Source organism: Poecilia formosa, unplaced genomic scaffold (assembly GCF_000485575.1).
Source record: "Poecilia formosa unplaced genomic scaffold, Poecilia_formosa-5.1.2 Scaffold443, whole genome shotgun sequence".
NCBI lineage: Eukaryota > Metazoa > Chordata > Actinopteri > Cyprinodontiformes > Poeciliidae > Poecilia > Poecilia formosa.
This window is the reverse complement of record NW_006800382.1, coordinates 115,029-132,318: the sequence shown is the minus strand read 5'-3', so window position 1 is coordinate 132,318 and position 17,290 is coordinate 115,029. Positions and strand designations below refer to the sequence as shown.

The window sequence follows — 17,290 nt, the reverse complement described above, 5'->3', positions numbered from 1 at the left end:
AGACGCTCAGCAGAACGGGCCGAAAATCTTTACGTTTTTCAGCTTAATGTTTTCTGTGAAATACTTTCTTTTTTTTTTTTTTTTTTCCCTCCCCCACTTTTCGTCATCAGAAGGGCTCTTGCGGACAGCAGCACAGCTCTCGTCAGAGCACACCCCTGTGTTTGTCTGGCTGTCCCCAGCAGCTGCCGACACCGACGTGCCACCACACAAGCCAGCAAGCCTGTTACCATGATCTGCCTAACAGCAGCCGCAACTGTGTGCTGAACCACGGCCACACACATGAGCACACCCCACTGCTCAACAATACCCCCAATCACATCAACAGTCGATCAGTACGTCGTCCGTAGAAAAGAATCGGAAAGCAAAGTTCCTAGTAATTAGGATGTCTTGGGTGTCTAGAGGAAAAAGGTGCAATGTGTAAAATTTAATTTCACCATGAATATAAGCTGACATTAAAGGAATAGTTTAACCTTTGTTTAGCATAATCATGTTTGAAGGTTTGAGGGTAGTACTAATTTAAGTAAGCACACACTAAAGGAAATATCTCGGTACGCTGAACAGTGTTGTAATGGGGTGATACTGAAACAATTAGCAGGGTAGTTTAAATGTAGGGTTGTGACCCTTCATAGTAATTTAATGGATGTTTAAAAAAAAAAGCTAAACGTTCTTCACTAATTTACCTCTGATAGCAGAAAAGAGCTAGTTAAAATTGTTTCAAAAAGATGTTCTGATATGTTACGCTAAGCTATAAAACAACAAAAATAAACACAAAAAGGCATTTAATCTTTTTTTTTTTTTTTACTTTTAGCTACATCCTAACATGCTTTTGTCAAAGATTTTTAATCTTTGAAATATCAGTTCCCGGTCAACCTCTGTGTTATGATCGTGACATGGAAACATCTTGCTTTGCCACTTTCTACAATTATGTACCGCAAAGTGCAATTTCATCTTTACCCACTTATGTTTAGATGAAAGTGAACTACTTAATACCCATGTGTTTAAAACATTGCTTTAGGTCAGCACAGCCTGTAAGTCTTTAAATATCACCATGATTCATGGAGAAAATCATTCTAAAAAACGCTGACATTTCACTTTAATACATGCGTCTCTGAAAATATGTACAATTAAAACGTGCTGCAAACTATTTTTTTTTGCTTATTCCTGTTTGATCAAGTTATGAAGTAAGAACAATTAATTTACCTTAAAGCTGCTTTCTGTGGGGTGATATGACTATTAATTGTAGCAATATCACCCCATTTCCTGACAAAAGACTGAGAATACCGTAGAAAACTGTCACCTCTTGACAGTTTTCTAACCTTGATGACCTTAAGTCGTCAAGGTTACTATGCAACATGCCCCTACCTATTTTGGGTCATTTCTAAAGAGAGTGGAATGAATGCTGAGAAGAAATACTCAACAATATGCACCAAAAACAAAAAATTAATAAATAAATAAATAAATATGCTAACTGATATGTAGCGTAAGCTAGGTAAAAGTGCCTTGTTTTTTACACCAGTAAAGCTCCTTGTTGAGCCTGCGTGGCTGTTTATGCATTAGGAGAACTTTTCATTAAAGGTAGTGAAAATTATAAAACAATTGAGTCACTGCATTGAAGATCCAAAATACTCCATCAAGCTTTTCAGTGTTTGGCTACAATTGGATCATTTACCGCAGCATCCAGATATGTTTTGAAGTCAGCAACACCTTCTTTTCTTTTTTTTTTTTTTGGTCAATTGTTCAACTATTCCTTTGGCCAAATCAGGCTGTAGTTTCATTGATTTCATTTTTATTACATTTTGCACCTTTCTAGTGTGAGTAGGAATAGCTGTGAGTGTGTGTGTTTTGTTAAAAGGCTAAGCTAATAGTTAGAATTTCGTCTCAAGCAAGAATGTTACGCTTACAATAATTTCCTTAAACTACAACTGCTGTCCTTTTTATTAGGTTGAGCCAACATTCATGCCTCATTGTTAAAATAAATATATTTTTCTATTAATTTGTGTAAAAAAAAAAAAAAAGAATTGGATATCATTTCTGTATTCATGTTTCAGTCATTTGCAAATGGAGCTGTGGGTTGCTTGCAGACTAAGAGCTTTTCTATGCTACTGGGGTGAGATGGGACACATTTACTCCTTCTCCCTCTCAGTTTCCATCTACACCTTTTGCATTCTCTCTCCCTCTGTGGCATGCCCAAACTGTCTAAAACCTGTAGTTTACTATCCAAATAAAGGCTTTTGTAAGTGAAACCCACAGAGTATAGGAGGAGTGTCTGTGCGGAGAGAAAGGGCCACTAAAGCTGAATTGTAATGAGCTTCACTTTCTAAACTTTACTAAAATGTGAGCGGTGGCTGCTTTGGAAATAACAGCTTTCTTTCCTCCGTTTCTTTACTCTGAGGAGCACCACAGCTCTGAATCAGTCTAGTTAAAGTCTGCCTGGAAATGAATGTCATTTCTCATTACGTCCACAACACTTTCTCTGCATAAACTCTAAACATCAAGTCTGGATTGAACTTACTACTGTCTTATTTCTTCTTTTTTTTATTGGTTGGAAGCATATAAAAAAAGACAGGAAGAATTTGTATTTTTCCAATCTTTTTTTTTTTTTTTTTCTGTCAAGCTGGGAGTCTAAGTTTTTTCTCAGCAGGCACAGCAGATAATAGGTTGGTTAGCTTCCGTGTCAGTTTCTTTTTCCATTCGATGCTGGTGTGGTGACTGATGAATCGTACAGTAACATTACGTATCAAGCAAAACTTCTTCTGGTTTTTCCCTTCTGCTGTTTGTTCCTGGATCCACTGCTGTGGCAGAATTTAGCATCACAGCCTATCCGCTTGCAGCATTGTTTGCTGCAAGCGGATTTTCTATTCTATAATCTGTTTTGTTTTCTTTTTTTTTGGGGGGTGGGTGTTAAAAAGGCTGTAAGCAAGCCCATCATGAAGAAAATAAGAACTGAAATATTTTAATGAATGACCTAAGGCGGCATCTTTTTGTTCTCCATACTAATCTGAGTCGCAAAGCCTCTCCACGGCAACGGATCATATCCTAGCACTAAAGCACTGAGATCCAATCACGCTCATGCTAATATTTCACTCACTCCTGCATTTCCTCTCGTGTTCCTTTCCTTTCCTTAGACGGATTTCGAGAAGGACGTGGACTTGGCTTGTCAGACAGGTGAGTCCTCCCCTCCATCTGCTCTTTCAGCTGCTCTTTTCATCTCCGTCTACCTGAAGCGGGTTTAGCATTGCAGGCGGTTGCGTCCTTAGCTTGCTGATGAAACGGCAGCAGTTGATACGCCACGTCTCCACATGGTTGTGTTCAAATTACTATGCCTTATCAATCACACCGACTCTGCCCAATAAGTGCTCAGCGAGCATATGTTTGGATGGGACTGTGTTTAATTGTGCATGATAATAACACTCCTCGGTGTGCTCAGACCTGTTTCACTCGTTAGCTGACAATGGTCTTGTGTGGCTGTTTGGGTGTGTTACAGATGCACCGCGGTCTGGTGTGTGTTGTGCTTTGATGTATTAACATAGTCACTTTCCCCCCCGCTACCCTTGCAGAGAGAGGACACCCATGTAAGTTTTGCACCCGACTAACGTCTAACATTGCCTGGTCTGTTCTAGACTTCAAACATTCCTATAGAAGAATCCAGGTTGAACCCTTGTGTTATTTTGGTTTTTTAAATTATACACCGCTTTAAGGTGTTTCATTTTCACACTTAGTAGAAAAAAAGATAAACTCAACACATTACTTCTTAGCCAAACTCTTAAACATTCTCGTTTTTTTTTTCTTCTAATGATCTATTACATAATGGCAATGCAAGACATTAAGTTGAATTATTTTCAGACATAATTCTAGCAGATGGTAGACTATATAATTCAGAGTACTTTGAGAAATGTTAAAGTTGGATCTTGTTCTAATCAGCAGACACAACATACATAAGACCTGCTGATGGCAGAACTCTTTAATGTGGATGTTTTTATTGAATGACAAATGCATATTAGCGGGGGGGGCTTATGAGTGAGACATAGGAAGTTATTTAAAAGGAAACTATTTTCTTCACCTTGTCAGAATGTATTTGCTGTTCAGTTAGGCTGTGAGAGCAAAACTTTCAGCAGATAACAAGAAGGCTTCTTGTAGTAAAAGTTTCAGTTCCAACATCATTCAGATCTTAGTTGTCAGTGCTGTTTTAAATCCAAGTTTAACTAGTTCAAAATCATAAAACAGTATGTTTTACAGGGATTAGCAGTGTGATTTCCCTTTTACTCTTGCCATAAATAAATGTTACCACTTACTGAAGAGAGGCTAGAGGAACTCCTTAATGTTTTTATGTTGTCTTGTGTTATAGCTTTCCAAAACAAATTATAATCTATTAAAAGCAGCATCAGTAAAAGTCAAAGGAAAGCATGGCCAAAAATTGCAGCATATCTTTCTTTCAGAACAGTGATTATATGATTATATGATATGATTATATTATATGATCTAAGTGAAATGCTAAAAGTCTTAAATCACAGTACTTTGTCAACATAGACTGTCATTTGGTTTTACTGAATGTATTATTTTGCTCACAAAATTATGCCACATTACCACAATAAAAGCCGGATTGTGTTTTTATTCCATTAGTGTTCTAAATAAATGCATTTCATAATGGAATAAAGAGTTAGGAAACTGACACGTAGAACTTCAAGGTAAATGAAAAAGCCACTTACTCTCCCGGCAAAACTGATTTAGAGACAAAAATCCCACATAATATATATATATATATATCTCGGAGGTTAAGAATAAAACAAGACATGATTTTAGCCATAGTTTGTGGGTAAACAGTGTGTTGTTGGGTATTTTTGTGGGTGTGTCTGTGGGGGGGTGGCGTTCCCTTTGGGAGGTGCATCCAGCTGCATGTCACCTGGCTTCAGCCAGAAAGCCAGACAGAGTTGGATTCATGTCACCCGTGTGTTCAGTCAATCCAGTTCCATCTGCATTCATTTGCCCTGACGAAGCATTGTAGGTATGATGAGTTTAATAGATTGTTGTGCATCATTATTTTTATATTATTTCTGGTTGTTGAGGTAGACGTAAAATATTTTTGGATGTTTATTGTAAGTTTGCACAACTTTGCTAATTCATTTGGGACAGTATTTAATTTAGCTATGTTAAACTTAAATCTACATGTTTATAAAAAGACTGTAAAAGTATTCCTTTTTTTTTGTATTTTAGTTTCACACTTCCTTGGAGTCAGTAAACCTGTGGATAAAAGGTCAACATTCCTCAGAGTCTTGATATAAGGAAGAGTTTAGCTGCACTGTCTAGTTGCATTTCATATGGCGAAGGCAGTATAAACAGGTTTCCCCATTTTTTCGTTTCCAGTGATTTAAAAGCTTAACAAATCACAAACTTTAATCAATGTAGATTATAACGGTCAAGGTTGGAGTGGTGATGCTTTTGTAAGCTGGTGGTATAATGTTAAAATAGTGCTAATACCAAAAAAAAGTTTAACAAATGAATGTAAAGGTTTAATAAATCTCAAAACATTTATTTAGTATATTATCTTGTTCAGGTTTCACTAGTCTAGGCATGTCAAATTTGGAGCCAGCCAATCAAATGAATCATCAGTCCAGATCCTTTAGCTTGGTATTATTAAGTAGCAGTAAAGCAGACATCAACGTTAGCTTTGTTAGCAGACAAATGGCATTGTCAAATTGCTCAAAATCTTTCAGATTTTTTTGTAACTATCACTATTTGCTTTGTCTACCAAATATACTCCCACACAAGTAATTATAAGTAATGGAGACTTTTTCAATGCTCTTCTAATTGAGTACTGTTGGAGACTGATGAGTTATCCTTATTAGCAAAGGCATCCGTTGTTATTTAACGAAAGTAAAACATGGACTACATAGTGCTTCATTACACAGATTTCACTTTGATGAAAAGACTTGGAAGTTGTTTGTTGGTCTAAAGATGGCTCAATTTATTTTATTTTTTTTCTGAAAGTCTACATTTGTATTTTTTTTAGACTGAAACGGTTTGAAGTTATTTTGCAGGTATTTCACGTATTTTTGTAATTATGGTCGTACTTACTTTGCAACAGAACACATGGAAGGGAACTGGATTCATCTATACTTCCTTCTCTCGGTTTCTTTATTTGACAAAACTGTAAGACAGATCAGCATGACTGTCTTGATTTATGTTTAATATTTGCTGCCGGACTGATGCTAGTTGTGAATATGACATTTGTGGATGCATGTCTCTACAAAACTTTCCATAGCAAAAACAATGTTTTAACAATGTGTTCTTTTTGTTTTTTCTTCTAGCAGGTGTTGGTCACCTAAATCTTTACACATTTTTACCTTAAACAAGTGATTTTAAAGTGATATGTGAAGTAGTCGTATCGCCAAAACTCTCTTTCCACTGGAGAGGCCAGTTTTAGGACTCCCAATTTCTGCATGCTGTTTATCCTGTAGAATGATTTCCTTTATTTTAGCAAACATTTTAGAAAGGCTAGATATTTTTCAAGTACCCAAACGTACTTTAAGATGTTTTCAGAACTGTTTGACAATCGTTGAAGCACATCTGATGCTCTAAGCTTATAGCATGCTTACCCACTACTCAGTGAAAAGTGCCAGGAATAAATCTGATCTTGATTGTTTAACTCGGTTCAGAATGTAAAGTGAAACATTCTCTCAGGAACGCAGTTTTACTCACTTGTTTCATTTTTCAAAATTAAACCTACTTCTCTCGTCAGCTGTCCCATTAGACCAGATATATAATTTCCTTTCTATTTAATATTCACTCACTTTCTAATACATTTTCTTTTTCCCAAATTCAACCCTGTACCTACAAACCATTCAGCTCTGCTTGTGCTTTTTGTCTTTAACTTTCTGGCAGTCTTCCTGACTTCCTCTGATCCCCCCCCCCCCCTCCCCCCCTTTTTCTTCCTTCAGTCATTTTCAAAGAGGTCAACACCTGTAACCCAGCCACCATCACTGGAACCCTGTCACGAATCTCCCTGGATGATGAGGATGATCCAAAGCTCGCAGCACATCAGGAAGGGGGAGTAGGGGTCAATTTCAGTTCCCTTCCTGGAAACATCCCGCCTCCAAACCTCATTGTACAGGTACCGGTTTGAATTGGAGGCTTATTTGGTGTTTATTAAATGTTTAACTTCGCTGCTATTTAATACTTTAGGAACATATTGAAATTTTAAAGTAATGATATAACTTTCAGGAGATAATAATTTACTTTAAATGAAATTTTCCCCCACCCCCATCAGGTTCCAACATTAGGACTTAATGAGCTCAGTGAGACGCCTCTTAAGAAGGAGGTAAACTTGGACCAGCAGAGACAGCAGGGGCAGCCACGCACCACCGCTCCGATCTACTTGTGCACCGAGAGCGGCCTGGGTTGGGCCCGGCCGCCTGCGTCCTCCAACAATTCCCAGGACGGAAGCGCAGGAAGTGGGGGGAGCGGCGGGGGTGGGAGCGGCGGAGGAGGGGAAGGAGACTACATGGTCTTGCCTCGTAGGACGGTCAGTCTCAAACCTCCCGCGCCTTCTTCGCAGGGAGGAGGCCTGGGACTTGGAGGCGAGGACAAGCCCCTCAATATCGCGGTGGAGGATCCTCCCTTCCCCCCTCCTCCCTCTCCACTCACCCTTCACCCGGCAGAGAGCGAGGCCTATCCGGCAGATTTTGTGCCGTCCAGCGTTGGTGACATGAATATCACCATGAACCTAAACCGCTCCTACGGGACTATCAAAACCGTGCCCCATGGGCATGGCCACTTGATGGGCCAAGGTGGGCATGTGCACTCCCACGGAGGACACATGCACTCCCACGCGCATTCACTCCACCTAAAGCCAGGCCAGAGGCCATCAGTCAGACAGATTCTGACAGGGGGAACCACAGTGGAGAGAACCCGCACCCTCCCACGCAACCTAGGCAGCACCAATGCCAACACCAGCCTCTCAGCGGGATCCCTGGAGGTGAGTGAAGGCCTGTGAAAAATGGATGGCAGTAGTTTTAGAAATGGAGATGGCTTAGCTGTTCACAACTTTCAGTTGAGCTGACGTTTGACTGGTATAGATGTAGTGTGCTTCCCTAAGCGATGGCACAGTGAGGGATTGGAGTGGAAGGAAGAACTCTGCAAACACTCTAATTATTTAGTGATATTCAGTCTGAACAAGTGTCTTTAGCACCGCAAGAAAGTTCAAATGACGTTTGCCCTGGATATTTCAGTGGCAGAAAGGAATTCAAAGGTTTATCAAGCATATATTTCTTCTAAACTAATACTCTTGAAGAGGATTAATAGATCACATTGCTTACCTTTCAAATTTCAAGTCTGTTGTCTTCAAGCCAATCCATCTAATTGTTAAATAAGGCCGTCTCTAAGACACCTATTGAGTGTTTTTAGTACAATGCACTCCCTACATATTGTCACAATAACACTTTAGTGTTCCCGAGAACAAGTCTGGTCTAACAGATGCTATTATTTTCAGCTCAGTAGTATTTATTGCTGCCAACTGCGACAACGAAATGAGTCATTCTCATATCGACAGACAGCTCCTTATTAGTTTACCATCTCCATGTGAGTGTGATGCTGTTTGTGTGCGACACCCCCTCCTGACCGCACAAGGCGGCACAGCAGATGGACTGAGGCAGGCGGGATCAGAGGAAATACCCTCCTGGCGAAAGTCTTCAGCCAACCCACAGGAACAACACATCCACCGCCATACATGCCGACTTATATAAAAAGCTAAGCACACAGTAAAGCGAACGTATAATCACAAGGTTTATTACAATGACTTGAAAGGTTGATTAAAGACATGGGAACGTCACCCGGGTTGCTGAAAATGTGACGATGCCTCGTTTGGAGCCGACTACAAGTCGTATAAAATCAAAAAAAGATTGCGCTCTCTGAAGGGCTGTGAATGCTTTCATGAAAACCATAAAAAGGACGAGAACAAGGAGGAATGTTGAAAAACCCGGTAAATCTAAATTGCAGCTATAATTTTGCCCTGATTATGCTTGATTTGAAGATGGATTAAAGAGTGTGCCTCTCAAGATTAAAAACCCAGTTAGGTTTTGCTCTGCAACTTTAGCATTGCAATATGCAATAGAGAAATTACCCAAATCTGCTTTTGGCTTTCATTCTGTTTTTTTATTTATTTATTTTATTATTATTTTTTCTTGATGATTTCAACAGCACACACTAATTAAAGCGTACGATCTAAAACACATATGATCACAGACTTATTTTTGTTTTTAAGGAATGCATATGCAATCAAGTCATAAACTTTGAATTTGCGTGAGTGGGTTTATAGCTGCTTCAGGTGTGTCCACATCAAAACATGCTATATGCAGCTCAGGTATATGCATGTTGCATGCGTGTCATTGTTGCACAAAGGCAACTCAGTCATGGAATTGCTCCGTTCAAGGTAAGAGTCGACGGGCTTTTATCTGCATCCATTCTACTGAAAGGTGAATCGAGAAGAAAGCGGAGATGGATCTGTCTCTTAGGCTCGGGTCTTTCACTTTGTAATTCAAACGTGGGCAGTTCTGGTCTTTTGGATGTTTTTAGGTGCATGCTTGTGCCAACACACCCAGTTGTAGCAGCAAAATTATCTCTATAGATAAATTCTGCCTGAACTTGCTGACTACCTATTCAATGAAATCAGATGCTTTCCAGCTAAAAAAAATACAAAAAAACCCTCTAAAACCTGCAAGACAGATGACAAAGATTTCTTGCATCTGTTGTAAATCAAAGAGTGCCATGACATCAGCAGACAATCAAATTGGGAATTGTTAAATGTACAGACTGAGGTGTTGTCTTGCATTCTAAGTACTAAAAGGTAAATTTAGATAGTTGAACTGTATCTATCTCTAAGATTAAATTGCTAAATATAAATATTTTAAGTCAAAGCTGAAACTCTGTATTCAACATGTTTTAGATGTTTCCCCACCAACGCACTGGATTCCAATAGAGGAATTTCCTCCTCAGCCTGCCACCAAGTTCTACATGGCATGTACCTCACAATCAGAGAGTCTTTCAAATCAGTTGTGTTCATGCAGCAATCATATCTGAAACATCCAGGACATCCTTGAAAACTGGAATTGCCCACCTGTGTTCTAAACCCATGCCTGCCATAGCATCAGTTCAGCAGCACTGGCCTTTTGGAGAAATGAACACAGCTTTTAACTAACTGTGGAGAGCTGTCCCTCTCTGTGCCAAAATGCAAATCTGGCAGACGGCGGGAGCCAGATAGGAAGCAAGAGATGGAATGCAATTCAATGCAATGTGGAGCCCAGATGAGCTGGAAATGTCTGCTACTGTTAATTTGCCAGTTTGTGTGCCACTTGGTAAAGCTTTGAAGGCACTTAGTGAGCTAAGAAGGGTATACATGTGATAAAGAGATGAAACCCATTTCCCATACATTTTTGCAGTTGTTTTAATGACGACCCCTAACAAATTCTTAAGGCTTTTGCTACAGCTATAATTACTCAAATAAAAAAAAAAGATTCCATTCAACTGACTCCTTATCTCAGTCAGTTGAAATAATTTTTTCCTTGTTTCACATTTGTAAAAAGCCGTATCACGTTGGGCAACCAGTACTAGGCTTTCTCTTTTCGAGCCGTGGCACAGAAGGGTCCACAAAGAGATAGAGATCACGAAAGTTCAACTCAGTCCAGGGTAGTCATTGATGCTGTCTTCTCTCCCCCTGCCCCCTCCTCTTCCAGAGGAAGAGAGTACGGTACTCTGAGCTGGACTTTGAGGTAAGATCTCAAACCTCATCCACTGTCATAAGCCTGTCTCTGCTTTCTTGTGCTTCTGCCAGGACCTAAGTAACACATAGAGGAGCAAAAAGCATTGCTTAACCCCCACCCCCTACCTTTCCACCCTTGTCTCCCTTGCACTTGGAGAAATTAGTTTTTTCCAGAGCTGTCTTACCCAGTATGCTGTTTCTACAACAATGGCCCCAAACTGTTGGTCTGACGTTTTATACGAGAGGAAAAATAAATAAATAAATTTTACAAAATTAGAGTTATGAAACTAATTTAGGAAAATGCGTCATGCCTCCGTGGGGTCCTGGTTGAAGAAACAGCTGATTAGGCTGCTTTATTTGTCTGGACTACCACTAGTGACTCCTGGGTCACAGCTACACTGTTTGACTAAAGTTGAGTTTGCTGGTTATATCTGTGGGTATATGGTGGTTCGGCAGTGTATGTGCTTAAATGTTTTTTTGTGTTTTGTTTTGTTTTTATTTTTTGTAAGAAGGACCTCGCTGTCCTGTGAAACTCCAGTCCCTCTAATGTTCTCCACATACAACTTTTTTTTTTTTGTTGTTGTTGGTAAATACCACATCTTTCTCTTGCTGTTGTTAAACCTTAACATTCACCTACAACCTCAGAGGAATGCAGCTCCCTCCATACTTATTGGCACATCTGGTTAAAAAAAGAAAAGAAAAGTGGAGAACACAAAATTTAATTTATGTATGGTTGTAGTAGTCTCCTCTTGATAAGACAGTTTAAAATTTTTATTCTTAAATTTGAAAAATGTTCTATTAATTTTTGCTTACGACTATAAAAGATGGGATCTTTTTTTTTTTTTTTTTTTTTGCCTGAATTTTTTATTTCTGTTTCTGTTTATTGGACCATATAGAGTACAGTAATGTATCATGATGATCCATTTTCTGTTTCTTAAAAAGGAATCAAGTATCGATATGTATATTATTGATTTATGTATTTATATTTGAAGGAGTTACTTTCTCTACCATACAGTGGGCATAATGGGGCTTTTCCACGTATCCTTCTATTTTTTTCCACACCAAAACCACTTGAACTGTTTGTTGCCTAGACCCATCTCACATATCTAAATTCCAGTTAAACCCTTGGAGATAATAAGACAGAAGGCAAATTACTGACTTCTTTAAAAAACACAGCTAGGATGCTCAAGCATGTTGTCTTAGAGGTTCTTAGGGAGACTAAATGACTCTGAGATACCACTCCTTGCAGCAGCTTGCTAACAAGTTTTGGAGATTGTATCCTGCTTTTGTGGAGAGAGAAAAACCTGGATCTTCAGTCCTATTTATACCTTATGAAAACAAAGTTATGGAATACTATTTAAAAGCTTCTTTTTTAAAAGAAAAAGTAACCATTTCATTGTTACCAATGGTTGAAGATCAGCACGTGCATGTCTTAATCAAATGGCATGTTGTTTAATCGTCCCCATTTTATTAAAAATTGCCCAAACTGAAATTTGAATTTTTATTAAAAAAAATTTTTTTTTAAAACTCAAATCAATTTTTTACACTTCTTTACCATGAAAGCCAGTAAAAGTGGAGGGCATTATATTCTTTTTATGGAGGATATAAGTGATGAAAATTACTCGGCCAATCTTCTGTGGAGCCCAATTGTTTGAGTTCAAAATCGGCTATTTTCCTATTTCTTATTCGTACATTGTGAATGGGGGTGGTATGTTAGATATTTTATACTTTCACCGGATTTCATGTCTTAAAACTTAAAACAGCTTAAACTGCCCTCAATGAACAATTCTTGATATATTTTTGCACTAATAGTCAAATATTTACGTTACTTTAAAGAAATAGTATGGATACGGTACTAATTTACACATTCACACTTTCTTTGTACTGCATTGTGTGCATTTATGTCTTATATTTTGCCCACAGTAGTATCTTCAGTAGAGGTTGTAATTGAACATCAAACAAAACAAAAGAGGACATCATAGGGAGGCACCGGCAACTTCTGAAATGAGCACTGATGATGGTGGCTGTTCTCTCACGTAACTGTAGCCAGTATTAGTCTTGTGCATAATTGGTTGGTTTGGTGGGTTGTGCAGGCATTTTGCCCCCGTGTCACTTTCAAACTCATAAAAGTGCTTCAATGCTTAGCTACTACCCAGTCAATTCAAGACTACTTATTAACACCCACTGACAAATGCACTGTCAGTGAGTTAGAGTTCTGGATTTGTTTGTCTTTGAGACGGACATATTAATGAGACGATTTTGACAAGCGTTTCTGGAGAGGATCAGGCTGAATGTTTGCAGCACTGCATTGCAGTGGAATAAATTCCTGTCTATTTGAGACTTTTAGTGACTCTGACAAAATCTGGAATTAACAGGACCCCCTTTTTAGCTGGCACCAATCTGAATTAATGCCGGTTTTTTGTCAGTCACTCCAACCCGATTTTCGACTTAAAGGACTCTTCTGCAACAATCCCAGTTGCCAAATTCTAAGAGTGCTGAAGTGGATGACAGATGAGCATGAGTCAGCAATCGATCGGTCTGTCAGTGTTCCTCTCTAAATCCCCCTTTTCATGGCTGGCATCGCTGCAGTCCCAATGCCTTCTTCACACGTCCCCCTGCCTGTTCTTACATTAAACCCCTGTCATGCAACCTCCATTCTTTTTCGTTTTCATCCTTTCTTTTATTTGTTCCTATTTGCTTCATTTTTGCTGTCCCTTCCTTTCTTCCCTTCCAGAAAGTGATGCACACTCGCAAAAGACATTCTGAGCTGTACCATGAGCTCAACCACTCGTCCAAGTTCCACACCATAGACAGGTATAACAGGGACCCAGCCATGTCCACATTCAAGGTAAGACTATTGTCCAGAAGCCAGATGGAAACCTAAATGCACCCTCACTGCCAGTTACACGTCATCGCAACTAGGCATGGGTCGGTATGAGATTCTCAGCATGATCACCATGAGTAAAAGCAAATAAGTACAAATGTATTTGACAGCAATAATGTTAGCAGGTTTTCGTGGGCAGCCTTGTTTGACTATGTAAAATATCTTGAGATCATGAAATACATTTAATGTTAGACAAGTATAAGCTGAGCAAAAGTGAGAATTTTTTTTAAAAAATTATGATTACATCTAATTATGTAAAATAAAAAAGTCAGCCTTTTGATGATATCTTTTTTCTTTGGAAAAAGTTCAGTTTATTCATTTTAGTAATTCCATCTAACCTAAAACAAGAGACATTTGGTCTGATTTAATGTCATACAATGAGAGAAAAAAAATTATTTTGCACGTAAATATCTGGTTTCAACTGTAAAATCATTGTTGACACAAAGGCCTGTCACACATTTGCCAAAAAAAAAAACATGACATAAATATTTGAGGAAACGGATGAAAAAAAAAAAAAAAGTGGAAATTTTTGGAAGGCATACATACAGCTAGACCAGGCGCAAAACAAACCCAGCATTTAGAACAAAAACTTCAGACCAACAGTCAAACATGGTGTGATGGTCCCAAACTGCTTTGGGACCTGGACAACTTATTCTCCTGAAAAAGAATATCAAGCTGTCAGTTTGTGAGCTTAATCTCAAATGTAACAGGATTGCGTACCAAACCATAAACACATCTGCAATACCGCCTCTTAAAGCGAAATGGAGACTATGGAGTGGCCTGGTAAAATAATCCTGCTTAATATCATGTGAAATGCTCTGCATTCACCTTAAACAATTCACTCATGCATGAATACTCTCCAATATTCCTTTTTTTAAAAACAATTTTGCAAAGAAGTTTGGGCCGAAAATCTTCAAAAGCAATGTAAAAGTCTACCTGTTATTCCAGTCATTTGATGACTGTTGTTGCCAGGGGTAGCCCAACTAGTTATTAGACATAACTAGTTACATAACTAGTTATTTCACATAAGGCCAGGATAGTTTGGATAGCTCTTTCTCCTTAATGAATGAAATCATTATTTGAAGACGGCATTCTTATTTTCTGAGGTTGCTTTTTGGCTGATGCTAACAGTGTGTTAGAGTAGAAACATTTAAGATACCAAAAAGCTTTTGTTGAAAACGTACGGCTAAGATAAGATATGCTGCTCGTTGCGTCTGCGTTTCCAGACTTCGACCGTTTTGCCCTTCGGAAACATTTCCAGACTATAAAGCTGGTTTTCCTTCTAAGCAAACGAAGGTTTTCGTCTTCTTTCAGGCAGCTGACCAACAGTGTCCATGAAAACAGTATGACAAATGGTTTTAAACCAGTAAAGTTTTCAAAACCTTGACATGCCGTGCTAACTGCAACCGACCCATGTCTGTTAAAAAGCCACAAATTCCCCTTCTTTCACGTGTGGGATTCACAATAAAGAGCAAATAATGATCACAAATGTACTTTCATGCATGAGTGAGCACAGTGTGTTGCATATTTGCATGGTTGTGACTCTACAGCTCTTGCTATATTCATACATATTCCAAACTGGTCTAGTAATTTACAAACATGAGGTACTTATGAGAAATTCTGTATCCACTCTGTTGGTTTAAAAATCCTATATAGGAGCAGGCAAAGTAACACAAGCGGTGCCTAGTTTTTTGATACCATTCGATTCATTAACTCTTGCTTTTAATGTTACTAACCATGAAGAATTGACCAATAACCACCTGCAAATGTTTCTTCGGAGGCACATTCTGCTCCATCTTTCATACTGTACATTAATTTTACACCTGATATAATTGGCTTAAGCTCCATTCATTCTCACTTATGACTGGTGCCTTATTAAATTGCTATCAAAAGACACGATCGCAGGAGCAGTCATCGGTGGGATAATCAATCACAGCTGGTTAATGAAATTCAAATTTTGCAATTCAAAAGCTACAAAATAATTTGTCACTCGTACCAAACCAGCGTACTGTAACAAATTGTGCAAAAGTGACACACATCTTCTTGTCACTGCAACTTCTTTGTCACATTTTATGTTAAACTGTTTTTTTTGTTGTTGTTGTTGTGTGTGTGTGTGTGCGTGTGCGTGTGTGTGCGTGTGTGTGTGTGTGTCTTTCTTTGTTCTGTAATTTATTGTCCTTTCAAGTGTCTCCGATTGTGCTGTGGCGTAAGTTCACCTTTTACGCTCGAGACACAGGAGCATCTTTGAATCATTAATACTCAATTAGCAGCAGACGAAATGGCCCCGGCTTGCTCCGCGCTGACCTTCGGAGGGCCACTTTCATTAAGTTTTAAACACACGCCACCACTTCACTTTTCTGCCGAGCCGTAGCACGGAGGAGCTGTGATGAGTTAGTGGGCCCCGCTACGGCGCAGCTTCCCCCCGTCATCAGCGGCGTGCTGGTTCACATCGAATTCACACCAGCAGGAAGGGCACAGAGGCCGGTCTGACATCTCCCATATTTCCCATGTTACGTCGTGACACACACACATGCTGTGCAAACAGACACACTTGCATGCAAATATGATTCTCCTTTCCAATCAAGGGAATTTAGCTCCTTTATTCACTCATTTTTTCAGCGACCTGAACACAAATCTTCAGAAGAGTATGCCGACTCACAAGTGAGTTCTGGCAAGTAAATATTTTATAGAGGAATTGAAAAAATACATATTTAGAAAAAGAGCAAAAACAACCAGCAAGAAAACCTCAAACTTCAGTGTATTTTGTTGGAGTTTTCCAATCAGACCAACAGTGATTAGAACAGTTGACTTCTCAATTTCCCTTGAATTGAGAAGTCAAGGGAAAAGTGCACCCCTCTTCAAAATGTTGACTGCAAATGAGACTTTTTATAGCTTTCTTCCAAAAATTGCTATCATCTTGTCACTCTTCCGTAAAGGCCAAATTTGTTGAGAGCACAACTAACAGTTACCCTGTCAAGAAATTGTCTTTCCTGAGCTGTGGATCCCTGCATGTCCAGCAGAGGTACCATAAGCCTCTTGGCTGCTTCTCTGATTGCTTCCCATCTCGCCTGGCAGTTTAAGTGGATGGCCATGTGTTGGCCAAAAACAGAAAGAGCCGTTTTTCTAAGCTCTTTCCGTTCTTCGATGGCTGGATGAAAGGTTCTCTGTGAACCATTTTAAAGTTTTTATAACTTAATGCTGGTTTTTCTTCTTTTTTTCTTTTCCTAACCCTTACCCCTGACCTGTAGGCTTTGTTCTGTGGTCTTTATAATACTGCTTGTTTGCTAATGTTATCTTGAAAGGGGAAAAAAAAAAACTAAACAAAACTGAGGCTTTCACAGAACAGCTACATTTATTCTGGGATTAAATAACACAGGTGGCTTTTGGGGATAGCTCAAGCGAAAACCATGCAATATAAAATCTCCCAAAAATACATTGAGGTTTGAGCAAAAAAATAGGAAATGTTACATTTTGTGCAAGGCAATCTATATTTAAAGGTTTTCATCACCTGCCTTACAGTGTGCTAATACCTCACGGCGAGTTTATGCTCAGATGGAAAATAAATCAGTTCAGCTGAAAAATATTCACATTTAAGCCATTCAAGAGAAACTGCACAACATATTTTCTTTCCGGTATTGACACGAGAAGGTCTGAAG

At 38.9% G+C, this 17,290-nt stretch overlaps 1 protein-coding gene across 2 annotated transcripts in view; it reads left to right on the top strand.

The window, feature by feature from the left end:
• adgrb2 (adhesion G protein-coupled receptor B2) overlaps window positions 1-17,290 on the top strand; it is a 273,817-nt gene that overhangs the window by 239,632 nt on the left and 16,895 nt on the right. The window contains exons 28-35 of one of the 2 annotated variants that reach the window (XM_016663772.1): window positions 111-332; window positions 3,126-3,165; window positions 3,558-3,572; window positions 6,936-7,108; window positions 7,265-7,972; window positions 10,725-10,760; window positions 13,485-13,598; window position 14,774. In XM_016663772.1, coding sequence (XP_016519258.1) covers window positions 111-332; window positions 3,126-3,165; window positions 3,558-3,572; window positions 6,936-7,108; window positions 7,265-7,972; window positions 10,725-10,760; window positions 13,485-13,598; window position 14,774 — 1,309 coding nt within the window. The remainder of the gene's footprint in view (window positions 1-110; window positions 333-3,125; window positions 3,166-3,557; window positions 3,573-6,935; window positions 7,109-7,264; window positions 7,973-10,724; window positions 10,761-13,484; window positions 13,599-14,773; window positions 14,775-17,290) is intronic. The other variant, XM_016663771.1, reaches the window with a different exon arrangement.